The sequence below is a fragment of the Aythya marila genome, assembly GCF_965140915.1.
Source record: "Aythya marila genome assembly, chromosome: 32".
NCBI lineage: Eukaryota > Metazoa > Chordata > Aves > Anseriformes > Anatidae > Aythya > Aythya marila.
In genome coordinates, this window is record NC_139073.1 from 1,088,317 (window position 1) to 1,113,490 (window position 25,174).

General features: G+C 46.9%; 3 protein-coding genes across 6 annotated transcripts; all 3 read right to left on the minus strand.

The window, feature by feature from the left end:
- Nucleotides 1-47: 47 nt before the first annotated feature.
- Nucleotides 48-2,570, minus strand: MVB12A (multivesicular body subunit 12A). The gene is made up of 9 exons (XM_082781840.1): nucleotides 2,341-2,570; nucleotides 2,168-2,260; nucleotides 1,616-1,712; nucleotides 1,413-1,539; nucleotides 1,181-1,318; nucleotides 927-1,024; nucleotides 512-576; nucleotides 374-424; nucleotides 48-290 (listed from the first exon to the last, which is right to left on the minus strand). Exons 1-9 carry the CDS (start codon nucleotides 2,428-2,430, stop codon nucleotides 228-230), a joined length of 822 nt encoding a protein of 273 aa, XP_082637966.1. The 5' UTR covers nucleotides 2,431-2,570; the 3' UTR covers nucleotides 48-227.
- A 15-nt stretch (nucleotides 2,571-2,585) lies between these two features.
- Nucleotides 2,586-5,798, minus strand: DSN1 (DSN1 component of MIS12 kinetochore complex). The gene is made up of 12 exons (XM_082781837.1): nucleotides 5,677-5,798; nucleotides 5,562-5,583; nucleotides 5,413-5,467; nucleotides 4,970-5,224; nucleotides 4,483-4,556; nucleotides 4,202-4,274; nucleotides 3,897-3,984; nucleotides 3,510-3,569; nucleotides 3,258-3,329; nucleotides 3,002-3,149; nucleotides 2,845-2,932; nucleotides 2,586-2,755 (listed from the first exon to the last, which is right to left on the minus strand). Exons 1-12 carry the CDS (start codon nucleotides 5,781-5,783, stop codon nucleotides 2,670-2,672), a joined length of 1,128 nt encoding a protein of 375 aa, XP_082637963.1. The 5' UTR covers nucleotides 5,784-5,798; the 3' UTR covers nucleotides 2,586-2,669.
- Nucleotides 5,799-5,898: 100 nt separating this feature from the next.
- PBX4 (PBX homeobox 4) lies at nucleotides 5,899-25,021 on the minus strand. Of its 4 annotated transcripts, XM_082781832.1 has the most exons (10): nucleotides 20,794-20,824; nucleotides 17,340-17,418; nucleotides 16,829-16,902; nucleotides 9,476-9,717; nucleotides 8,927-9,117; nucleotides 8,477-8,612; nucleotides 8,072-8,228; nucleotides 7,765-7,871; nucleotides 7,065-7,151; nucleotides 5,901-6,689 (listed from the first exon to the last, which is right to left on the minus strand). In XM_082781832.1, exons 2-10 carry the CDS (start codon nucleotides 17,351-17,353, stop codon nucleotides 6,597-6,599), a joined length of 1,101 nt encoding a protein of 366 aa, XP_082637958.1. In that variant the 5' UTR covers nucleotides 17,354-17,418; nucleotides 20,794-20,824; the 3' UTR covers nucleotides 5,901-6,596. The 4 variants fall into 4 exon arrangements, with proteins under 4 accessions (XP_082637957.1, XP_082637958.1, XP_082637959.1 ...); XM_082781831.1 differs by lacking the exon at nucleotides 17,340-17,418 and having other exon boundaries at nucleotides 5,899-6,689; nucleotides 20,794-21,118; XM_082781833.1 differs by lacking the exons at nucleotides 17,340-17,418; nucleotides 20,794-20,824 and adding an exon at nucleotides 24,826-25,021 and having other exon boundaries at nucleotides 5,902-6,689.
- Between the last annotated feature and the right edge of the window lie 153 nt (nucleotides 25,022-25,174).

Here is a 25,174-nt window from a genome sequence, read left to right on the forward strand (position 1 = left end):
ACAGAGACTTTGGTTAAACCCTCTATTTCAAAAACATTACAAAAATATTTTGGCAGTCGAGAAGAGAAACTCATTTATTTTTCTTCCTTGGTGATTCCTGAAATTGCATATTGATTAGGTTTCTTCAGGTACCCTGAACTTTAATCTGTGAGAGAGAGAGAGGAGCTAAGACCAGCTTGGATGTTTGTCAGCATTTTACATCCTCACGGGACTGGTAGACCCCAGTGCTAGCAAATACTGGGTGGGAGTCTGGCAGCAGCTGTCCTTTCCACTACAAAAGCATAATCGTACTGAAAACAACAACAAAAAACAGTCAGTCAAGGCAAGACACAGGTATTCAAGAACTCAGGAATGGTAAAAGCAGCCTACTTACCTCTTTCTCAATGTCCGCAAGCGACTTAACGTTCAGCTCTGCAAGAACAGCCTAAAAGGGGCATTAAATGTTTCTAGGTAAGCCTAGTTAGGAGCTGGGGCTAACCAGCAGGGTGTCAGCACCTTAAAGAATACTCACAGTACTGCCAATGCTGAGGCTGTTTCCAAATCTGGGATGTAGTGTGAAAGGTACCCCGTCCATAGCTGAAAAGAGAAGTGAGGGGCAGAGGCTTTAATAACATCCAAGGAGCCCCCCCTGAAAACACCCAGGGTGCTACACCGAGCAGCTGAGGACATCTTAGCACCTCGAGAAGAAAAACTTTCCACGAGAGGCCAGGGATGTCTCTTAATGCAAGCCAGGAATAGCTTTCGGGGAGAAGTCTCACTAAAAGAAATTTCCTCTAAAAACTGTGCTCAATTGTGATGTTTACAAGGATGAGCTGTGCAGAAATAGTGTATGAGCCAACACTAATTTCAGTTGAAGTTCTCCTTAACTAGGGTAACACTTGCTTTATGCAGCTCCTTGGTGCGTGGCAGATGAAGACAGAGCTTACCTGAGAGGTTGTAGATGCTGGAGGCGTCATCCACCGAGTTGTGCAGTGTGAAGGAAGATCGCTTGGTGCCACACCGAGCCACGGGTCTCTCTGGTGACCTGTGGGACACCAGAATTAACTCGAGTCTCACCGGGACGCTGCATTAAAATGCAGCTGACCCTACAAGGGTGGGAACCACGAGGTGGCAGCAGCAGGAGCTGTTCCCAGCGCCGGCCAGGTCCAGGTAAGACTGGAAGCGTTTAAAGCACACATACTTCTGCTCTGAGTCTGCATCCGGCTGCAGGGAGAGCTGCTTCAGCCCCAGGCTGATGGACCTGGGCTTGGGGACCGGTGGGGGGCTGGATTTTGACACTGGCCCTTTTTTACACCAGACAGCAAAGCCACCCAGTTCTCTAGGGAGGGGAAAAAAAAAAAAGGCATAAAGGGCGTTTTGCAGCAGAAAGCTGGGAAGGGTGAGAGCAGAAGTGAGGGGTGCAGCCTCCCTACCCGATCTTCATGTAGTGTGGGATGGCTTTGCTCTTGCTGCTCAGCTTGATGTCGAACACGGCCGTGTCGGCGGCGCTGAGCGGCTGCAGCCTCACGTACACCCGCTTCTTGCGAGACACCCCAGCACCTGGGGGGGGGAAAACAGCGGGTGCCAGGGGCTGGGGGCCGAGCTCTGGGCCCCGTTGCCCCCTCTGAACACTTACGAGGTTCCGGGAACTCGGGGATGCGGCTGTAACCGGCGGGCTGTGGGCTTCGATCGTTCAGCACCTGCACGTCGGTCACCACGGGGCTGGCTGCTGCCTGCACGGGATGGGGGCTTGGCAACGGGATTGGAATGGGGCCGGGGACCAGGACTGGGACCAGCTCAGCACCGAGGTCCAGACTGGGACCAGCTCAGCTCCAGGATGAGGATGGGGGCTCAGCACTGGTACTGGGACCAGGACTGGGACTGGCTCAGCACCAAGATCTGGACTGGGACTGCCTCGTCCCCAGGATGAGGACAGGAGCTCAGCCCCATTACATTACAGGGACCAGGACTGGGACAGGCTCAGGACAGGGACCTGGACCAGGGGGCTACTCAGCCACGGGACTGGGACCGGGATTGGCACCGGGGGCTTGGGAGCAGGACCCGGACTGGGATCGAGGGTTTGGGACCGAGACCAGCTCAGCACCAGGACCCTGGGGGTCTCAGCCCCAGGACCAGGGGCCTTCATCCCCCTCCCACCACCCCTCCTCACCCCACCCGCTCCCCGTACCTGCCCTCCGGTGCTCACGCACAGGTACCCGCCGCCCTTGTGGCCGAAGCCCTTGCCCAGGTTGGCCGGGGCGCCCTCGGTGCTGGTGGCGAGCTGCGGGCACGGGGAGGGTGAGGCCGCGGCCGGGCCGCTCCGGGCACCCCCCTCGCCCCCTTCCCTTCCCCCCCGCTCACCACGCTCCACCCCGTGGGGGCCGCCTCGGGGGACGCGGCCCAGCCCACGCCGGTGAGCGGGGCCAGCGGCTCCTCCACCGCCGCCGCCATGGCCGCCGCCGCCACTTCCGCGTTGAGGGCAGGCTCCGCCCCCCACCCTCCTTTACGGCGCGACTATTGGCTAACACCGACAGGAGCGCTGAGGCGATTGGAGGCGGCGCTTTGAGCGACGCGCAAAGCGACCAATGAGCTGCGACGGACGCTGAAGGCGGAAGAGAGCTGTGTTTATTGAGCTCCCCGCGGCCCGGAGCCGCTCCCGGTACCGCTCCCGGTACCGCTCCCGGTCCCCTTCAGCCCTCCGGCGGCGCCGGCCTGCGCGGGGCAGCAAGCAGCTTGCGGACCGGCGAGTCCTGCAGGCGCTGGAAGGTCCGTGCAGCTGGAAGAGAGGGGCAGAGAGAGGCCGTCAGCCCACGGTTGGGCACTCACGGTCCCGGTAACAGTCCCGGTGCCCATCCCGGTGCTTACCCAGGTGCTGTGACAGTCCCTGCAGGTACCGGCGGCTGTCCTCGCCGAAAGCCCGCAGCAGCTCCACCGCCTGCCGCAGTTCATCGAGCTGCAAAAAGGCCGCGGGGGCTCAGCGAGGAGCAGAAAGGGGCCCGGGGCGCGGGGCAGCGCGACTCACCACCAGCTCCATGCACTTCAGGCCCTCGCCCTGCGCGTCCAGGACCGCCTGGTAGTTGGGTTTGCTGCTCAGGACCTCGGCCTGAGATGTCTCCATGTAGTTTGGAGGCTCTGCGTGTCCTTGATTAGCCTTGCACTCCTCCAGCTGCCTGGAAAACAAGGCGGTTAGCTGCTACGCGCTGCCTGGGGCATCTCTCGGAGCAGGCTTCTCTGTTTGTTCTTCTGCTAAAAGGTTTTCTTTTCAGCTACCAACGCACCTGGCCATTTCTTCAGCTCCCTTCTGGTAGCGCTGTAAGAGCTCATCCCAAGCCTGACATTCAGCAGAAAACCTAGGGAGAGAAGAAAAGAGGTCTGCACACGAGCGGTGTTCCCTTCATAAGGCTAAATTACAGCACTCACCCTCAGAAAGAGGAGCCAGAGAACTAAACACACCACAAATGCACCTTAACCCTCTTTGAAAACCCATGTTGGTCTTTATGCAGTCTCAGAGCACACACAGCCCATCTTACCTGGCAATATGCTCCTTGGCTTGGGCCACTGACTCATCTGAAACAGAATCCAACGAAGCCCTAAAGCAGAGAAGTGCAACACAGTACGATATACAGAGATGAAACACTTGAGTATCGTCACAGAGGGCTCTGGTGACTGCTTAGTGCTTACACATCAATGCTTTAAACTGCACAGCACAGAAGAGAGAAGCCTCCTTGATCTCCTCAAGGAAAATAACAGCCCTGTAAATATTCACTGGACTGTTTGCTCAGCCATGTCGTTGCCCCCCACGAAGCCTGGCACCCCCAGGCAACAGGTTCACTGTTTGCAAATTGAGACATCTGGGCAGGGCATGAAGTAAAAACAGAAAAAATAATAAACTAGAGATGAGCCAGGCGAGTCCTTACGTTTCAGTTTTCTCTATGCAGGTCTTCAGCGTTCCATCTAGCTTCAGCTTCTCTATGTATTGCTTCAGGTCTTCTGAAACCGAGCTGACTGGAGATGAAAACAAAGTAAGATGGAACGCTTGTACCTACAGAATTTGTAATACCAAAAAGCAAATATCATCATTCAGGTAATTTTGGCAGCACCTGACCCCTCCGACCCCTCCTTTCAAGGACAGCTGGTTTCATCTCAAGAGAATGCCAGTGAAGAGTTGGTATTTAAAACTTTGGGTTTACCCCTGCTTTGTGATGCACAAAATACAACCTACCGTTAGCTTCGAAAGCCTCAGGACTAAAACCCTCTGTCTGCTTCAAGACGTGTTCAAGTTTCTGTGCAGAAAACTATGAGAACATAGAAAAGGTCTTAGCACCCTTTAATGTGCTATATGACAAAGTCAAACAGGTCACCCCTAAGCTCTACATGCTGTGTGGCTGCTCTTTTTTCACCCCCTTAAGCACCTACATAAGGTGTTTAAGCTCAGTTACAGGAATCAGAACGTCAGAGAAAGTTAAAAGAAGAATAACGTGCTTCTACAACAGACAAGCTTACCTGGAAACTGGACAGCAACAACTCAGAAAGCCGATCTGTCTCCGGCAGATCAAGGCTAATTGACTGGCACAATTCTGAAAAATAAAATTTAGGAACAACTTTACGCCAAGCCGCAAGCAGCTGAAATCATTCCACAAGACACTAAAGCCTGTTTCTGTTGTACAGGTGTGCCATCTGCAGGACACGGAAGAGGCAGAAAGACCTCCTAGCAAGAAAAATCCTCCTTAAGACTCAGCCATAGAAGTAAAAAGGCAGAAACTGCAAACACAGGTCTCCAGAAACCATTAGCACAGCAACGTCCTCTTAACGTCAACTACCTGGACCTCAGAGGCCATTGCCAACACAGCCATAGGCTAGTAGCTTGGAATAATGCAATTACTCTGTAATTACAGTAAAAACCATTCCATGAAATCAGATTTCAACTTGCAGCAGACTACTGCAGGAGTTTTTCAAGAGAGCTTGATAAGGGGAGGAAGAAGTGCATTACCAGTGACATCCTGGTGAAAAGGAGGCAGAGATTTCCGGCTTTTCGTCCCCTTCAGGCTTGAACGACGCCAAGAGCGACGCTTGGCTTGAGGAGTGACAAGGAGCGGGCTCTTCCTGGGGCTTGGACTTCCACGGCAACTTTTCCTTGTACCTGCTCCAGCGTTCACAAGGGAACTAACATTCTTGCTAACAGCAGTTACGTCAGGTGCCTTTACGGGTTGCTCAGCATCCCCTTTCTTTTCTCCGGGGTCAGGTTCTGAGAAAAACCACTCAAAATCACCACGTTGCTAACGCCAGATAGAGAACAGAGAGAAAAAGGCTTTTTCTGGAGGTTTAAACGTATAGGGCCTTGCTCAGAGGAGCAGCAGTGCAGTGTGTGAGGCTTAGACCAGCACCATTCCCTCACAGCACCCCAGGACTGCTGCTGCCCGCGGCCTCCCCTACCTGACACAGCACCGTCAGCCGCACAGGGGGTTGTCTGAGCCGCACCGGGCGATGTCTGAGGGGAAAAAACGGCCCCGCAAACGTTACCACACGCTGCGGGACGGCCCCGCCGCCCCCTCAGGCCGCCCCCGCATCCCTCCAGCGCTCACCTCCTGCGGCATCTCCTCAGACCTGCAAGAACGCTGCGGTCAAGCTCGAGGCGGCCGGGCCCCGCTGCCCACCCCCTAAAACCTCCGGGCCCCGGTTCCCGGTCCCGTCACTCACCGGCACCGGGCGGGCTCCGCCGTCCGAGCCAACATGGCGGCCCCCGCTGCCCGCCGTTGGGCGCGGGGCACGCCGGGAAATGGCGGCGCCGCCTGAGGAGGGCGCATGCGCGGGAGCTCCCCTCAGCGTCCTCCCCCCCCCCTTCCCCTCACGGAATAGGCGGGAAAGAGGAAAACCAAAAAATAATAATAATAATAGTAAAAAAAAAAAAAGGCTTTGGAAGTTTATTATCTTTGATAAAATCTCAACTGAAAGTGGTGGTCTTTGTATTAACAGCGGCAGGAATGCACAGAACCTAGGGGGGGAGGCGGTTTTACACTAGACATTAAATTAGGATTAGGGGTGACACAGGATGGAAGGGGCTACCCGAGAGCCAAGTCCAGTGAGTTTTGGTAAAGCAACGTTCTGATTAATCAGCTCAGAATGAAGTCTAGGTAAGAAAAGCTTATTTTCCTATACAAAATTACAATACAGAGAACGCATACAATTACAATACAGGGGGTTTAATTGTTAGTATCTATCAGCTAGAACAGAAATTTCAGAGTAAAAAACTTCATGGAAATTAAAATAAGTCAATTTTCTTAAGCTGTAAAACTTGAGACAAACGCCAAGTTCTAGAAGAGACACTTTCAGATTCTTACCATAAAATTGATATTTAAAAAAATGAATTTGGTTAGGAAAATGAAGCAAGTTCTTTTAAAACAATTTCACATCCCAATGGGCATAAGTAAAAAGAACTCAACTGCGTGAGGCTGAGAGGTAGAGAGGTATCATTGTAATCACAATCTTCTATTGGTTCCAGGGTTTTTCTGAGGTAATTAGCTGTGTGTCAAGTTGTATAAACAAGAGTATTGGCAAAAGAGCAACATTGACAAATTACACTAATGACCTCTTTCCTCTCATCAATAGGTCCTAAAAACTTAATTAGACGCATCCGAATTAACACTTCCAGGATCTCCAGCAGGTGAAGTGATTGATGAAGGGGTGGTAGCATCCTGCCAGCTGCCATTAGCCTGAAGGTAAAACAAACATCATTTCATTAGATCTTTTAAGAAACTACTTGCAGACAATAAAGTATGCCTTTATATGCTTAAACCCTACAAGTAACAGTGCTTATGAAATCAAATAGTTGTTATTTCCTGGCAAAGAACAGTCCAGGAACACCCCATAACACCTCCTGCCCGCCCCACCCCGATTTTACAGTAGCACTCTTATTGCCATCTGTTTGTGGCAGGAATAAACCGAAAGCTTCTACTTTCAGCTTTTTCCTGTCCCCACAACAGACATCTCAGGGGGTAGGAAATGAAGTTAATGTTTATTTACAGATCGTTAGCCAATCTCAGGCATGAGTTTTGGTTCAACTAAAGTAATACTTGAGTAGATCTTACATCTATGCGCTGCGTCGTGTACAAAGGATTCCCCACAATTGTGTCATATCTTCCTGTCTGGTGTATGACATGATGCAAGGAATCCATCTATAACAAGAGCCCACAGAATAACAACAACAAGAGAGGAAAAAAATAAGTCAAAGAAATGAAGCATTATAAGTAGGATTACCTATTTTATTTTAAAACTTTGAAGTTTTCTTTGCAGCTGGTTGCTGTTAACTGAGCTATACTTAAAGAGGTCATTTAACAGAACTAGAATCTGGTATCGAGCCTACTGTCACATGCAGCTTTTCATAGAGCAACTCGGGTTCTAGTGAGAGGAACAAATTCTGTGCAGTTCATGTGCATTCAGGAATTCATCAGAAAGCTTACAGTGCATCTGACAACACTATTAACAGAAATACTACAATGCTACACGAAGTCCTCTATATACAGATCAAGACTGACTCTAAAATAAGGAAAAACCATTTAGTAATGTAAATTTGAAGGATGGAGGAATACCAGTAGGTTAATTTAGATCTTATTCATTTTAAAGGGTCTGGTTGCAACAGAAAACATATATTTGAGCAGGTTTGTTTCTTGACTCATTTCAGCATTTTGACTCTAGTCACTTCTTGCATTCTGGTCAGGGCTAGCTAGAGAACCAAAAATCCATCCTTATCTGATATTAAGAGAATCTAGTTTTAAAAAACCTGCTTACCTGCGACTGCACATTGCCTCCCACTGGGGAGCTCTGGTAGGAAGTCAATGACTGCAAGTTTATAAACGAATCTCCGGAATTTGTCATCTTAAAAGATCCAGAGGAAGCTTAAGAAAAAATGAACAAACAAAAACCATTTTGTGATGCAAAAGCATAGATACTGTAGTACTCCTAGAAAAAACTAAGTTTAACAGAAAAATAAATCTTGTGACCGGTTCAAAAACCAGTAGTTCATGGTACTTGTCATAGCAGGAAATAATTAGAGACTTTTCAAGCAAACACTCTCCTCACTAGTGCTCTTGCTTACCTGAATTTGGTGTGGATGGAGAATTTGCCTGGTTGCCTTGAGCCACAACATTTGTTGCATCTACAGCTGTTTTTGCAGCATAAATATTGGCTTCTTCTTGGAACTTCCCCATGTTTTTTTTGTATCGAATTCTTTTGTTACCAAACCAGTTGGAAACCTGGAGACATATATCCCCGTTAGCATTTGATTAAACTAATACATTTACACTCTATTCACAAGTTACTCATAGGCAGCATTTTAAAGCAGGCTTCAAGCAAAAAATGCACCCTACTAAACCCTTCAGAATAACCTAAATGCTGTGTACTATTTCACAGCAGTGAGTGAAGCCTCCTGCTAGCTACTGGGGACAAAACATTATTTAAGAAAAGAAGTCACTTAATTTAATTCAGATAAAATCCTTCATACCTGTGAAACTGTGATGCCACCTTTCTTTGCTAGCTCTTCTTTGGCCTCTTCACTGGGGTAAGGATTACTCAGATGCGAATAAAAGTATTCATTCAGTACTTCTGTTGCCTGTTTGCTGAAGTTACGTCGTTTACGCCTATCAAAAGAGCACAATTATTCCTACTTAGACCGCGTGACAGAGTAGACCTGACAGAGAACAACAAGCCAGTGGTCTACTCTAAAATATATCCCGTTTGAAGGAGAACATAAGAATTGCACGGAATTAATCAGATGTTAATGTCAAAGCAAGCATACCTTAGCAAGCAGAACAGGTGGCAAGTTGTCAATATTTAAACTAAGTCAACACTGGGAATGACAGACTCAAGGCTTCTTAAGCAGTCATTGGCATCGAGCAACAGAGAAAGTCCAGACTTAAACATCTGTTATCACTAGGTTGTGTTTTCACAGTACCTTGCATCAAGAAACCGTGAACGCAGGATCATTACTGCCTCGCACGTGCTCTGCTTCAGTTGCATCTGGATGGTGCTGAATTTGCCATGGATTATGTTCACCATGCGCTCTATTTCTTTTGGCGAAATTGGTCTTGTTCTACTCTGTTCCCTAAGCAGGTTCATAACGTGGGTAGTAAACTCACTGCAGGCCTGAAAATAAATACATTTGTATCGACAAACAATAAAATACCCCGGAATTAATTTCCCCAACAAGAATACATATCCAAAAACTTTAGAGGAGTTTCCATGTTTCAGTTTTACTTTTATTTACTCTTACAAAATGCTGCAACAAAGATAAACGAGACATTTATTATCTTTAGTTTGATGTCCAGTCCCTCTATCTTCACCTTACTTCTGTAACACTGAGATAAGTTTTCAACCGAATTTGATATCCTTGCATTCATCTGAATTTATTATGCTTCCTGTTCTGTTCTTAAAACCAACACCAAAGGAAAAAACGGTTATTTTTAATTGAGATGATAAAAACTCTTCCATGCAGAAAGATCACCTGTTCATATTTCTCTAGCTCAGAGTGGTATATCTGTCGGATCTGTGACAGCTTGGCCCTGTAGTCAGAGTGTTCAATGCTATTGTCATTTGGACAGCCACCTGATGTTGCTGCTACAGCCATTGGTCCTCCTCTTCCTCTTTTCTCGGGCCCGGAGACACCCTCTGCCAGCAACATGTTATCTAGTCTCATTAGTTGAGCATCGGGGGGATCTTCTTCCTGAATACCACGAATACTTAACACTAGATAAATATAAAGAGGGAATCAAAAGATTAGTTCTGAAACAGGACAAAGCATCCACTTCAGATCTGGTAGAGCATGTAAACACCCTTCACAGGCTTTAGAGTGCTTCTTGAGGTCAAGGAAAAAAAGGAAGTATTAAAGAAACCAGGAGACAACACATCAGAAGAAAACATCGGTCACATCAAGAAACATGAAGTCACAAGGTGAGTTTTCCAAAGCATGCAGATGATAAGATTACTCAGGGTCCTACTAGTTTACACTCCATACACATTTAGAAATGATTTTAGAGCTCACACACTAACACTCCTAACAGCCTGTACAAATCAGGAAATTCTTACAGAGCTGCTGACCACCTATCAGCCTGCTGCCTGGCTGCTTGCATGGTCCTCAGCAGTAACCGGTCCTGGATCAAGAAGACAGACTGCAGTAGGTGAACAAAAGGCCTGAACCACTACTGCTGCTACATTTCCAAGTCCAGGAACTGGAAAGAACACCGCACCACTGTAAGGTCCTGCTGAAATCTGTCCACAAGGGACAAGTTTCACTTAGGCTGCTTAATATGCCAAGGACACAATTATAGTGTACAACAACAAACTACATTTTGTCCTGTTAAAATCTGAAAAAAAGAGAAAATATGGATGAGAAGCCAGTTTCATTATGCTTATAACCAACAAAGCCGGACTCTGTGCTCAGATTACTCAAGATTGATTCTGAGCAAATTTGTTTTGAGAACTTAATTTCCCAGTTTTTGACAATTTATCATGAACTCCCTTAAAAAACAAAACGAAAAAAAAAAAAAACAACTCATGAGATACTGAGTCAATTCAAAAAACGCCAAGAGCTCTTTGCCTTTTAATTGGATTTTAATTGCTAGGCAATTTTAGTTTAACGAACAGTTGGTCTTAATCTTGTGAAGCTACAAAACTCAAATGACCTTTTCCTATTTTTAATCAGCAGGTTAACACGAATATTTTATTCCCTACCAAAGCTAAGCACAGAACATCTCTTGTTATGAATAGATGCTAGTATGAGGGCACGAGAACATTGTATATGTACAGAGACATTTAATGTATGAATTTATAGTAATATTCAGCATTTTATAGGCAAACTAGCATATTTTTTAAAAAAGCAACGTGCCAGGTGCACAACTTTGAATGCACAGTCTGAACTTAAAATCATGTAGCTGAACTTGGTATTTTGCAGGCCATACAGAAATTACTACACACTTCTGAAGAAAAGAGAGCATTTGGGGTGGCTGCAGATCTGTCACAACAATCAAGGTCTTCTCCAGGACAACCCAGAGCTCTTTGCAAGCAGAACAAGGTAAAGCAACTGCAGCTAAAATGCAGCACATGGTATGGCCACTAAATATAACTGTTGAGCTCCAGATACAACGATAAGGGAGGTGTCCTGGTTTTGGCTGGCATAGAGTCAGTTTTCTTCACAGTATCTGGCACAGTGCTGTGTTTTGGACTTGGAAGGAAAATAGTGTTGATAACACACCTATGTACCGTTGACCCAAACTGACCAAAAGGGGGCTGCTGTTGCTCATAGGCTGGCTGGGCATCAGTCAGCTGGGTGTGTTTTACATCACTTGGTTTGGTTTTGTGTTTTTGTTTGTTTGTTTGTTTTTTCCCATTTCTTCCCCCCACCCCTTTTCTTTCTTATTATCCTTTCTTTATCTCAACCCACGAGCTTTCCCACTTTTCCCTGTTTCAGCTCCCTCCTCCATCCCACTGGGGGGGGCACTGAGCAAGTGGCTGTGTGGTACTCAGCTGCCTGCCAGGTTAAACCACAACAGGAGGGGCCTGTTAAATATGTAAAATGTTAGTTGATTTTCTAACCATTATGTAATTAAAATGAGAATATCTTAAAAATAATAGCAGACCATCTACAGCATAAACCTGATGGTACCGAATGAACAAGAAACAAAACACAAAAAGGGCTCTTTTTTTCCAGAAGGCCTTGGCACAGCAGAGAATGCTCCTTGTTGGTTTTTGTTTTTATTTTTTTTTGACAAAACCCACATTAAACTGTTTGGACTGGCAAGTGTAAGTTTGGAGGAACAGGTATTTTGGTGTTGTGTTCTTATTTGAATGCGTTTCTGCCAAACACCTTTTGATGCACATTATGATGCATATCAGCATACCTCATGTTGAAGTCAAGCTCCCAGCTGCAGCTTAATTTTATGTCACTTGTCTAATTATGGTAATTAGACATTAGTTATCATCAATTACACATAAGCTCATCTCAAGTTGACTGCTGAAAAGCATGTATAAAGCACTTCCACAATCTCAAGGGAAGAATCCGGTTGGCTGGAAGAATCTGGTAAGTCGCAAGAAACTAGAGAGGAGTTAACTACCACTAACATGCTGTAAACTGCATTTCCAACCTAGTAGTTCAAGGGTTTATTGAATGAACTCTTTCAAAGATGAACAGACCTAAGAACGGATGAATGCAAGCAGCTCAGTCAGTCCAACCCACTCTCTCAGGTTGATTTCAAACTTTTTTTTTGGCATAACTGCATCTTAATTTGCCTGACAGGTAAAATACAAGTTCTACAGAAATCATCAGCACAGATACTATTTTTAAAGTAATGCCATCATCTCCTGGAATGGATACCTTGTGCTTGAATTTTATCTTTACCCCTAGCATCTTCACCCGGTGATAATATTTGTACAGATCATAACTTACACGAGATTCAGCCAAAACTACCTAGTCAGTGAATTCATAACCGTGTTTGCTGCGTGCAGCAGCTGATTCTAATTTCCAAGTACAAGAGCTGCAGTCACTTGTCTACCAACCTCCCAGAGTTGATAATCTCACCAAAGTGACAGAATGGGAGAGCAAAACCCTTGCCACTGTAGGAGTGCCGTGTTCACACCAGCTTCTGCAAGTCTCTTTTGACAGTCTAGCAAGAACAATTCCAGCAGTACGCGCTGTACCAGCAGGCAGTTTGTCAAGGCAGCTTCCTCTGCCCTGTGAGCTTTTGGCATGCTCTGCAGGTCAGGCATCACCCCCTTTCTGCACACAGTCCTGATAGATGGCAAACTCCTGCTGGCATTGTGGCTTCTGTAAAAACTAGATTGGATTAAACAAAAAGGATTCCAAAAGGAGAGAGCTTACCACTTTTAACCAAGGATACTAATCGACAGACTTGTTAAATACGCCCGTCCTTACCTACTGATTATTTTCTACTGACTCACAATGCTTATAAGGCCAGAAAGAAAGCTTCCCCCTCTCAGCAGCCTTCTGACCATCAGATTTCTGAAGTTCCCACAACACTTTAAGAACGTAGCATATGACAGCTCTTTATTAATACTCGGAGCTTTGAGTCAAGACGCGAAGACACTACTGGAGCATGGGTACAGCAAAAGCACCAGGAAAAAACACAGCTGCTCCCAACAGTTCTGGCAAAGACACAAAGAAGCTCAGTAACTATGTGATTCTTTGGCTGCCTTTAAATACAAGCTTTGAGAAAATACAAATTATCCATTTTCTTTCCTACCTGTTGAGAGGACAGCTGAACACTGGGTTTGCCCTTCCACTAAACCAGTTACTGCACAGTTAGTGTTATTTAAATGTACTGTTACATCAGGACTTTATAAATTTCACAATATTTCACTTTTATGAACGCTTAAGAAAACCCTAGACTGGATTAAAACGCCTGAAGAGTCACAAGCACTAATATAATATTGCGCATTCTCTTGCACATCACCTACCAGATATTCATCAAATATGTAAAATAATTATACTAAGCAAAATGAAATTCCCATCATTTCTAATTAATCTTTAATTAAAACACATCACAACCTAAGGTGCTGAAGCCTCACTCAGTATGCAAATGCAATCATTACAATATATTTACATATCATTAATTAAAGATTTGCAGTTCTGTAATGAACTGTACAAGATCAGTGGTACCAAAATAAGTGATGCACACTTTGCTTAGACTTGCTTTCCTTTCCAGATTTTCCTTCAAAGAGCAAATAATGCAGAAGAGCAAGATAAGCGCATCTAGTGGGTATAGAATATACTAATTTAAAAACAAAAATTGTCATCTTAGGGCCAGAAATGAACAACCCATACTGTATTTAGCAGAAAATACCTATGCAGAGTGCAAAGAAGTAGGCAGTTGGGTCCCATGTTGGCCACCATTAGTTTGCTTTTGATTTTTGTTTCTTTTTTCAGTGAAAACACAAGAACATGCCTCGCCAGCACAGCACCAGCAGTGCAAGCAGACAGTAATTTGCACTAATGCTGTGCATGTCCAGTTCCACAAACCTGCATCCCTCCTCCTCAATGGCTTAGTCTTCCCCCCAAATGATCCTATCACCTATGTTACACCTGCAAACATTTATCCTAGAAATACTGCTAAATACTGACTTGTGATGTTTTATTCAAGCAGAAGGGTTTCCTCCGTTTGGCATTCCATGTAGCAAATCAAGCTGTTAGGTGAGAAAGCAGCATTTTTTTTTTAGTAGCAGGTCACCTTAAAACTGGCTCAAAACCATCACAAACCCCTTCCAAACCACTTCTCAGTGCTAACATAACCCCGCTCACACATTACCAAACAGATTTTTCATCCAGCAGCCACAAGAACAATCTTCAGGCATACAAAACACTGCATTTTTCAGTTAGTTAGGATACCAGCTTCCCAAGAATGCCAGCACAGAGAATGACAGCGCTGTTGGTTCAGCTGGTCTCAAAGCATTGTAACAGGAGAGCACTTTCTCAAAATTCAAGGCAGTCTTGCTCACTCAGAGAGACAGAGGGGGAGAGAGAGAGAGAGGAAAGCGAATTGAAACAGAAGACAAAAGCCAGCAGGGCTCCGAGTGCTGAGGAACAAGGCACAGCTACGTAAGAATGTCAACAAACCCAGCAACAAAGAGAAAGCGTGTTCTTTGGCCACACCGTTTGCCAAGTTTTATGACCGAATCAAAAGGTACCCATTGAACGGACCGAGCTGAGTGCCAGCACATTAAAAGGAAGGCCAGCAGATTGCAGCTAGCAACGGCAACAAAAAAAAGAGAAAGAAAAGGCAAGGGGAGGCACGGAATGTGTTTGTGGAGTACCACAGGTCAGAAATACAGAATCTGGGTCCCACTGTGCAGCATGCTCCACAAAAGTGTGCAGAAACACACTCTCCCTGTGCCAAAGGGCAGCAAGCCCCATCACAGCCCAGCATTCCCTTAGCACAGTACAGCCAAGACCTCCAAAATGGAATATTCAGCACCAAAAGCACGCATCTTCCACACTACAGGCATTTAATTCTGATTTTTATTATAGAATTAGGCCATGCTTGAATTCATATAGCTTGAATCTTATATCTGAAGCGTAACCCAATCAGCAGCACACCAAAACCCTATTTGCTGCATAGATTAAAAATGCTCCTGCTTCTGTGAGTTCCCCCAAAAAAACTAAGAAGGATTTATTGGATTAGATGCCTCTTCAAATAGCTACATATGCTCCAGGCATACATATTTAAGACCTACCTGAAAACAAAATACCCATTTTCCCCATAACTGAATAGTTTAAAATCTAAAAATATATATTTATATATTTTTTTAGGAAAAACGAGGGCTTGAACAATTATTAAACGTGGCCAAATCAGAGTCATTTGTATTTTTTTAATTAATATGCTGCTATTGGGCAGAATTTTTCAGCACCTTTCAGCTGGCTGCCCCTTGCAAAGGCGTACGGCTTATCCTGAGCTATTGTGAATGATACTAGCACTCCAACAAAGGACGAAAGAAAGATGGGGGGGGAGGAACATGTTTTAAACTGATTTCAGAGCTAGAAAAGGAGCTTGTGTGCCTGGGTCACAAAGAAAGCCCAAAACCTTGTGCTACAGTATGTCCAGGCTTTTGTTTGCTTGAAGCCGTAACATCTGCTCCCCATAATTTAAATAAGGAATAGACAGACCATCAGACATTCAAAAACCTATGAGACCAAAACAAATCCAGCATAACCGAGATACCAGAGCCTGTTCCTGCAAGTGCATTTAGCTCGGAGAAGTCACAGCTTCAATCAATAAAGCACAGAAGGCAGCTTTCAACGTAGAAAGGAAAATCAGATGAAAGACCCTCTTTTAAGGATATCGACACTCAAAGTACAGACAGAAGGAAAAGCAGATCCAGACAGCACACTCACACTTATTCTACGTTTTTCTTATGAAGCTGCTACCGTGAGAATGGGATATATGCAAGCAAACCCTAAAAAGGGAACATCAACATCTGCCTTAAAGCTACCTGGGATGACAAGGGCAGCACAGGGGACATAACCGCATGGTCTTTATTTGGTGATGTTATGAAATGTACTGCGAGGTGCAACACACTTTTAGAAGAAATAATGCAAACACAGCTTCAGGTTGTCAAGGATTCATACAGCTAGAAGCTGAAAAAGCACCGATTTAGTTGCAGATAATGGAAATAGATATTTTGTTTTAAAAAGTCCAAGTTCACTACAGCTTATAGAAATTAGATATTCAAGCAACATTGTTTAAGAGTTTATGTATGAGTACACATTAAGTGATCCAAAATTGAAATTTGTTTGCTCCTGATGCTTCTGCTCTTCAAAAAGACAGTTGCACGATATACCCACCAATTCCACTCCCTGTCACTTCTGTTTTCCAATAACCCAAAGCTTTCTCTCTTACTGTCTCTTTTCCTCCATAATACAATTATTTGTCAGCTTAGAACTCTTACTACCACCACAGTTTTGGTACCAATTCCTTAAAGGAAAGGGAAAAAAAAAGCACAACAGCACAGACACATTATTCAGGACAGTCTAGGTATTTTGCCAGATATCAAAAAGGAAAAAAAAAAAAAAAAATCTATAGATTTCCTCCCTCAGCACAAGCAAAACACTTGTGCAAACAAACAAACAAGCATTGTTTTCTCCAAATGAAAACACTAAAAGCATTATGAAAAACAAATCAAAACAATTCCCAGCTTACAGAACATTATTAATACCCCAAAATAGCCGTAAGTAGTACAACCAATAAGGGAAAATGTGGGCCACATCAAACAAGAGCAAAGCTAATCACCGACTGTTGGTGGGGTTGGTTTTCTTTTTTGCAAGTTGAAACCAGAAGAGACACCAACGCACCTGTTTTTTCCTTGATCTCACACAGCACGCTGAAAAGAGCAGGCTTCATTCTGTGGCAGTTCAAGGCATGTTTTCTGAAATGAAAGAAGAAAGAGTGAGTGAATGCCAACAGGAAACACAGCGAAGATGCCAAGGCTTGCAGAGAACTGGATCGTGCTTCAGTAATAGCAGGTTAGCGTATAAGATTAAGAAGTACATTTGCAAGTTCTGGTGATATATTTCATTTAAGTGCCATACTCATTTATCACTGGGAGCAAGCTGTCATAGAAACACACAGGCCTTTAAATTCAGAATTTTGCATAGCTTATATGAACCATAAGCAACTTCAGTTCTACCAAAAGAGTATTTTATGGGCAAGAAGTGCAGTCTTCAGTTAGTAAACTTCTCTATAATCTAATAATGGAATCCAGAGAAAAAGGAGAAAAACATCAGAGGTTTTTATAGCATATAGAACAACAGAGAACACCACTACCATTCATGGGTTTGCTCAATTTAAACAGCTAGCAGCCACCTGATTAAAAACATGCCTCCTCTGAGAGGGAACTCAGGAACTCGTAGTGATTAAGGGCAGACAGGTACCCAGATACCTCCTACAAGATGAAGAACAACAAGGCGTTTTTAGAGGGGAACCTCAGGGAGGGAGGGAGGGCTGCTGAAATCAGACTTGACCATATTGTAAGGAGATGAATATAATGCCAGAATCTCTTGCATATCATCGCACAGATTGCATTTAACAGCATTTTAGTACAAGTTTTACAAGACGTGCTAATACTACCTCGCTGAAGCTGAGGATAGAGACATGCTTTGAGAATTTTATCTCTTGCTTTGTTGAAAACAAACATGAAGTGTGGAGAGCAGCATGTAAGACAGGAAGCTGAAGTTGCTCACAAAGGGTGAGCAGCATTTTCCAGAGATACAGGCTGTTACCAATTTTAAAAAGCAGCCAGCAGGTAGGTGCCTCGCTTGGTTAGCGCCTCGCTTCCGCTGACTGGCAGTGGAAAGAAGTGCCTAGCTGCAACGTACGCCTCAAAGAGTCTCTTTTGCTTCTCGCGACCTCTTTTGTAGTTCAGAAATAATATTTAAATCACCCTCGTGCCTAGGTTTCAATGCTTTTGATGGTTTTTATGTAAACAAATTAGCCTTCGGTCTTGCACATCAGCCAGTTCTCAGGCTATTGGAAAAAGCACAAACACAGGTGCTCAGCTTCAGCTTCCTTACAAGCTTGCACCAATAACATTCACAGCAACTGAACCACCAGTGAACGTCAGAACACAAGCTTTTAACAAAAATAGCAGAAGCTGAAGTCAATTGGCCAGATTCATTCGTTACACGGCCAAAAGAAGCATAAACCCAGTTCATCTATATAGATGTTTGATAATATCAACCCAAAGACAAACAGCCTGAGAACAAAGGCAGCTGAGAAGACAGCCTAGTGGAGTCTATTGTCCTTGCCTGATGAGGGAAAAAAAAAAGGGGGGGGTTAAGGGGGGAAGGGAAAGGGAGAGAGAGGGAAAATGAACACCAAGCCTCAAGACTGTACTCTCCACCCGGGTTTAAAAAGTGGTGCTTTACGTCCAAGGCAGGAGGGCAGAGATACTAGAGCCAAGACGCTTCCCAGGAATAACTGCATAATTAATAACGCCTCTAACTCTTGTCAAGAGCTGTAAGTTGATAAGGTAACACGTTTAATAGCAGTGTTAAACTTATCCTTGCTACATTAATTTTCTCTAAATCAAACTTTGACCCAAGCTTTCACCTTACGGTTTAAAAATCTGAGTTATCTGCACTGAGAGAACCTTGGAACTCAGGAGAACCCTCGGACACTCAAACCTACATATAAATAATACAATCAAAGTACAGCAACATGCATTTTTAATGCAAAAGAATAAAAGTAATTCCCAACAAATAAAGCCGTTAATCATAGCAATGCTGCTCCACTGAGGTATGAGAAGTCCCAAATCCCCATTTGTGTCCCTGGAGCTATGGGTTTAAAATCAGGCCCCAGTTTTACTTTCTCAGCATTAAGTCCTCTTAAGGAGATGCAGGTTTTCTGAGTAAACCAAACAAACTTCCTGTCCAGAACACAAAAGCCTCTGTTATGCACATAGACATGAAAATATGGTAAAGGCACTGTAAAATTTCGGGGCCTTCAGGTCTGCCGTGCTTCAAGTATATTTTGACAGCATTTCTAAGACAATGAGTGCAGATAAAATAACATCTTTTAAACAAAGTTCAAGTCATCTTTCCAAACCCATTCTTCACTTGTTATTTGGATCTGAAGTTCCTGACAAATTTCTTTTGCTCTCAGTTACCTTAAATATGAGGCTGTAAGAGCTGCAATTTTCTTTTCTGCTACCTATAGGCCGTTCTATTCCTATAGAAACTTGATGGGAGCTGCACACAGGTATTTCTGAGATCTGGTGCCAGGTAGAAAAGAAAATCATACTTGAGCATTGGGATGACTCCTGCATTAGCAGTGGCCATACGCTTGACCCAGAGCAAGCACCACTTACAGGGGTTATTTCCCTGCACCCTGCAGTTGAAAGCTACCTGGAAGCATTTTCTTTAAGAACAAATGATGACTTTTGTTGAAAGGACCGTTTTTGTTTATATTCAGACAACCCACTCAAGCCGCCAGGAGCCTAGCGTCTGCCTGGGCTGCATCAGTCACTGACAGCATCCGACAGCAACAGGTGTACCTGAATAGGGCTAAACTTCAGGCAGAAATAAAAAACCAAGCCGCTAGCTTGGCACCATTACAACCAGATCTGCTGGGGGAAAACTGGGGGCAGGCAGGGAGGGTCAACGGGCACAGAATATCCGAGCTTCGCAGCGGGAAGTCGGAGCAGCACGCCACTGACTGGAAGAGGAGGCCAGAAAACCATGTCGCCGATTTCATAAGCCCGCTCTGTTACAGTCTCCACCTTCTTCCAAACTGCCTCATCATCGGGGCTGCCCACCTCTCGTAACCAGCACACGCCAAGTAAGCAAAGCATGTAATTACACAGCGCCAATCAGGGCCAGACGTACCTCTAGGGCAAAGAGAATACACGAGAAGATGCTGAATTATGGTGATTTCTTTGCAGCACGTTATGTTATTCTCTGCAATTATTTACATCCCAAGGAGGTCAACAAGGCACTACAGCGTGCCCAGGAAAAGAACAAACGCGATTCTTTTCCCTTTTAATGTGATTCTAGCGAAACTCAGAGCAGCAAGGGGGTGGTGACAGATCTTTGGGTGCACCTGCACCGGGCCAGGCTCCCTCCTTCCCTGCCAAGCAAACCGTGATCCAAGCACCTCGATGCTCAACGGCGGCCACCGCTTCGCCGCTCCACGTTGAGGTCCCACCATGCAGAACAACCCCAGTTTTACCGGGGATGGTGGCTGCGGTCCGAGTCCGAAGCCCAAACCTGAATTTGTCAGCGGGCTTTAACGAAAAGGAAGGGGGCTGAGAAGTAGACGTGAAGAACCCGCGTCTCCTCCAGGCTCCATCCAACTATTTAAGCACATCCCAGCGGAGGAGAAGCGAGGATGGGGGAACACACCGGGAACTTTGTGCCCCCAAAACCCCAGCTCCCCACCACAGACCCTTTAACACCGATAAGCCCAGTACAGAAGCAGGACATATCCCGAGCCGGACGGGACCCCGGAGGCCCAGACCCCAAACCCCAGCAGCGTTTCCAGGCGGCGTTCAGCGGCCGTGCCCCCCAAGCTCTCGGACCCAAACCCCCCCCACGACTCCCATCGCGACATCCCCGACACCCAGCTGAGTCACGGCACCGGGCTGCGAGGGAAAAGGACCGGCACCCACCCGAGCCCCCCCCTCACCCATCACCCACCACCCACCTCCATACCGGGGGTGTCGGGTGCTGGGGGAACCCCGAAGCCCCCTCCCCACCCCCCCCCCGGGGGCCGCTCCCTCCCCACCGCCGCCTTCCACGGGCCCACCGCAGGCCCGCGCTACCTGGCCTGGGCCTCGTCCAGGCTCTGGTCGGTGATGGCCATGATCTGCTGCAGGACATCGCCCGTATCGTGAGGAGCGGGAGGCGGCGGCGGCGGCGGCCCCGGTGGCGGAGCGGCGGCCGGATCCCCAGCGGCGGCGGCGGCGGCGGCAGCCCCGGCAGCGGCGGCGGCTCCTCCGGTTGGGGGGATGCCCCCGGGCAGAGCCACCCCGGTTCCGTGAGCGGCCGCCGCCACCAGCAGCCGCGCCGGGTCCTCCATGGCGGCGGGGCCGGGGCCCCAACGGCTGCCACACAACAGGGCCGCGGCGGCCGCGAGCCCACCCGGTCCCCCCCCACCCACCCCCTTCACGCTCCCCGCCGGGGCCGCTCCGCCCGCCGCGACGTGGCCCGCCCCCACCGCCGCCCCTCCAAGCCCCGGTGGCCGCCGACCCCTCCCCGGTCGCCGCCGAGCTCCGCCCCGGGCTCTCCGCCGCCTCCCGGTCGGCCTCGTCCTGCGCGACCACCACCCCCCCCCCTCCCGCCTCAGGCGCCATCACGGGGCTGGCCCCTGAGGGCTTCTGCACCCCACAGGGCTGCTCCCCGCGGCTGGAGAACGGCAACGGCGATGGCCCCTTGTCCCCAGCCCCGGTGTCCCCAGCCCCAGTGTCCTCAGCCCCGGTGAATCCAGCCCCAGTGTTCCCCAGCCCCAGTGTCTTCAAACCCAGTGACCCCAGCACCAGTGTCCCCAACCCCAGTGATCCCAACCCCGGTGTCCCCAACCCTGATGTCCCCAGCCCCAGTGTCCCACTCCCTGTTGTCCCCCTCCCCAGTATCCCCAGCCCCAGCGTCCCCAACCCCGGTGTCCCCCTCCCCAGTGTCCCCAGCCCCGGTGTCTTCAACCCCGGTGACCCCAGTCCCGGTGTCCTCCTCCCCAGTGACCCAGCCCCACTGTCCCCAGCTCTGGTGTCCCCAACCCCAGTGTCCCCAGCCCTGGTTTGGCCTCCCCCCCAGAGCACTGTGCAGAGGAAAAGGCTCTGGAGGTGCTGGTTGATGCTCGCCTGAACACGAGCCAGCAGTGTGCCCGGGTGGCCCAGAAGGCCAACAGCATCGTGGCTTGTGTCAGGAATAGTGTGGCCACCAGGAGCAGGGGGGGTGATGTCCCCCTGTACTCAGCTCTGGTGAGGCCGCACCTCGAGTGCTGGGTTCAGTTTTTTGGGCTCCTCACTGCCAGAAGGACATCGAGGCCCTGGAGCATGGCTAGAGAAGGACTACGAGGCTGGTGAGGGGCCAGGGACACAAGAGGGAGGTGTGGGGAGCTGGGGTTGGCCTCTTCTCACAGGTAACTGGTGACAGGACCAGAGGGAATGGTCCCAAGTTGCGCCAGGGGAAGTTCAGGTTGAAATTCTGAGGAATTTCTTCTCAGAAAGAGCAGTCAGGCATCGGGATGGGTTGCCCAGGGAGGTGGTGGAGTCACCGTCCCTGGGGGTGTTCAAGGAAAGGTTGGACGTGGCGTCTGGGGACATGGTTTAGTGGTGACATTGGTGGTAGGGGGACGGTTGGACCAGATGATCTTGGAGGTCTTCTCCAACTCTTATGATTCTAGGATTCTTTGTCAGGGGGTGTAGCGATGGCTTAGGCTTTAAACTAAAAGAGGGAAGATGTAGATCAGACACGAGGAAGAAATCCTTCACCATGAGGGCAGTGAGGAGCTGGAACCAGTCTCCCGGAGGAGCTGCAGATGCCTGGCAGTGCCCGAGGTCAAGCTGGATAGGGCTTTGAGTGGTTGTGCCCATGGCAGGGCTTGGAACGAGTCTTTAAGGTCCCTTCCAACCCAAACCGTTCTCTGGTTTTATGATTCCCCAGAAACTGGCAGGATCAAATTCACACCATGTATCAGCACGACAATCAACCATTTTACAAAACTATATTCAAATAAGCTGTGGGATTCACCAGCTAAATGTCCCATAATTTGTCTGGAATCACAGAAAGCAATCTAAACATGCAAATCCACATTCAAATGGGAGGCAAGGATTCTGGAAATGTTCGAGAGGCATTTGGATAATGTCCTCATTCCTTTAACTTTTGGTTAGCCCTGAAGTGGTCAGGCAGTTGGACTTGGTCTTTGAAGATGCCTTCTATCCGAACTAGCCCATCCTATCCTGTCCTGTCCTTTGCTAAGCTGCCTTGGTTTTCACACACACCTGATGTCAAGCCAAGCACTGAATAAAGAATAATTCATCCCAATTCTCCACATTTTGCAGACAAAAGAGATGGGAATGATTCTGATCAATGCTCATGGAGTCCCATCAGTAAGAATCACAACTGAGGGAAGAATTAGATTATATATTTCTTCTTTGTTTCTACTCAGTCTTTTAGGTAACCTGAGGAAACTGAACTAATTTATTCTGCTCAGATGGCACTAAACTACCCAGCTGGCATTAAACTACCTGAAACACCACCACCACAAGCACCAAACGGCACCAGAATTGACATCTTCCATCAGCAGGCAGCACAGAGGGCAACCTGGACTCGGCTGGGATTTTGTCGTACTCACTCATGGTTTTGTGACCTTGGAAATGGGCTTTAACGTGACCACACGCGGATCTACACTTGCAGAGGTTTTGGCACCAAAGCTGATGCAGATCTCACATTTTTGCTGCTGAATAAGGTTTGTAAGCACAAAGCAGGGTGGGAAAAGTTTCTTCTTGCAGAGGGTCACCCAGACGGCTCTATATGAAGCCTGGGCACCTTCCTAAGCTGCTACATTAAAGTCATAGCATTATACCTAGGCCTAGGGTTGAATAAAAATATAATTTTAAAAGAGGAAGAAATGCAGATCTAGATTATGTATTTCCACGCTTGTGCACAAGCACAGAGCTCTCTGACTGTCAGTTGTCATTTATCATCTTTTTCAAAGTTTTCCCTCCCGGTAGTGTAATGTGCTTCCAGGATTTATGTCCCTTTACAGCTGCACTTCAAGTAGAAGCATCTTCCATGCTCCCGATTGCTAACAATCCAACGCTTGAATCTTCACCTCATAGCCAAGGGTAATTTAGCATTCAGTGTTGCAGTTTTAGAGCTGTTTAAAATAACAATGATATCAATCCTGCAAATACTAAACACTGCAAGCTGGCGCTCAACATTCCTCTGCTGCTTCCGAACACAAAATTCAGATTCAAACCCTCCGTCAGATGCCTGGAGCCCAGGTCTCTGCATCAGCCTGGAACACCAGCCTCTCCGACTGCTCAGCAAAACCTTGGTAAAGAAAACATTCCCTCCTAGACAAGATGATGAATGATGAATGTGCTGCAAAGTGATCTGGAGCTTCCCCTCTGGGGATGTTCCACGCGGAGCAAGTGCAGCGGATGGGCAATTGTTCAGCTGAAGTAGCTGAGCTCTGACAACATTAAAGCACCTTTTCCATTTCTCCGAAGCAAGCACATGGAAGTTGTTGAGCAAAAAGTTTATTAAAAGCGGCAATTGCGGTAACGCGCAGGGTCCTTCTTATCACCCTGCTGCAAGCCCTGAGTTCACCACACCTCGATTGCCTCAGCTTTCAAAAACAGCGACACGGTTTTATTTCTGTGCCAGGCTCCTACTTAGAGACCTTTTATTCTTGGAGTTAAGCAGAACGAGTGCAGCTCTTGTGCAGCACTTGCTTCATTGCTCTGTTTGATGAGTGACCACAGATGATGATCCTCTTTCACCAGATAACTCCAGAAAAGATACAATGACTGTGACAAGTATTTTACATCCAGCCTTAATCCTGTTTGATAGCAACTTTGCTCCTCTCCCTCCCAGGGAAATGGTCTAATTGATTTAGAGGAAGAAGGATGGATGACTTGTGGCTGGCTCAGCCCTGTGCTGCAACGAAAGACTTCGTTTCCGTAAAATTAACGGTGATGACATGAAAAGGGTGTTTCTCTACTAAATTTTTAAAACCTTGTTGATGCTGTTAAGTTTGGCACTTCACTGTTTAACAGCTCAGAAGATTATACACACACACATTTTAAAGGAATCAGGGGACTGAAAGCATTTAACATATTTGTTAATACCTGTGTTTTGTTCATATCTTTTGGAGGGAGGCAGAGGGAAGTACACCATAGGTGACTCTTCTGATCTGCAAACAACTGAGAGCAGGAAGAAAATCTTCCAGAATTACAAAGGAGGGAAATCTCATCCTCCTCCCGTTCTCGGTTTAGCTGACTCTCCCCTGTAACCCCATATACTTAAACCTACTGCTAAAACTAGAATCAAAAGTTTTAGCATTCCACTGCTGTTAGGGGGCAACTATTGTACCTAGAAAAACAGGCAAAAAATATGTCACTTGAGAAAGTTTCCAAGAAATTGTCCTATCAGCAAACACAAACATGTAAGTACTGAGTTCCCAGAACTCTGCTGGCC

What these genes read in the sequence shown, in the direction of transcription:
- DSN1 (XM_082781837.1), bottom strand. Translation starts at nt 5,783, where the DNA reads ATGCGCCCTCCTCAGGCGGCGCCGCCATTTCCCGGCGTGCCCCGCGCC. An exon ending in GGAGCTGAAGAAATGGCCAG is followed by an intron (nt 3,150 to 3,257) that starts GTGCGTTGGTAG and finishes CTTGTTTTCCAG; the next exon opens with GCAGCTGGAGGAGTGCAAGG. An exon ending in TGAAGTGCATGGAGCTGGTG is followed by an intron (nt 2,933 to 3,001) that starts GTGAGTCGCGCT and finishes GCCTTTTTGCAG; the next exon opens with CTCGATGAACTGCGGCAGGC.
- MVB12A (XM_082781840.1), bottom strand. Translation starts at nt 2,430, where the DNA reads ATGGCGGCGGCGGTGGAGGAGCCGCTGGCCCCGCTCACCGGCGTGGGC. An exon ending in CCCCGAGTTCCCGGAACCTC is followed by an intron (nt 1,540 to 1,615) that starts GTAAGTGTTCAG and finishes TCCCCCCCCCAG; the next exon opens with GTGCTGGGGTGTCTCGCAAG. An exon ending in CAGCATCTACAACCTCTCAG is followed by an intron (nt 577 to 926) that starts GTAAGCTCTGTC and finishes TTCTCTTTTCAG; the next exon opens with CTATGGACGGGGTACCTTTC.
- PBX4 (XM_082781831.1), bottom strand. Translation starts at nt 21,050, where the DNA reads ATGGAGGACCCGGCGCGGCTGCTGGTGGCGGCGGCCGCTCACGGAACC. An exon ending in GAGGCAATGTGCAGTCGCAG is followed by an intron (nt 7,152 to 7,764) that starts GTAAGCAGGTTT and finishes CTCTTGTTATAG; the next exon opens with ATGGATTCCTTGCATCATGT. An exon ending in ACACGACGCAGCGCATAGAT is followed by an intron (nt 6,690 to 7,064) that starts GTAAGATCTACT and finishes TTTTACCTTCAG; the next exon opens with GCTAATGGCAGCTGGCAGGA.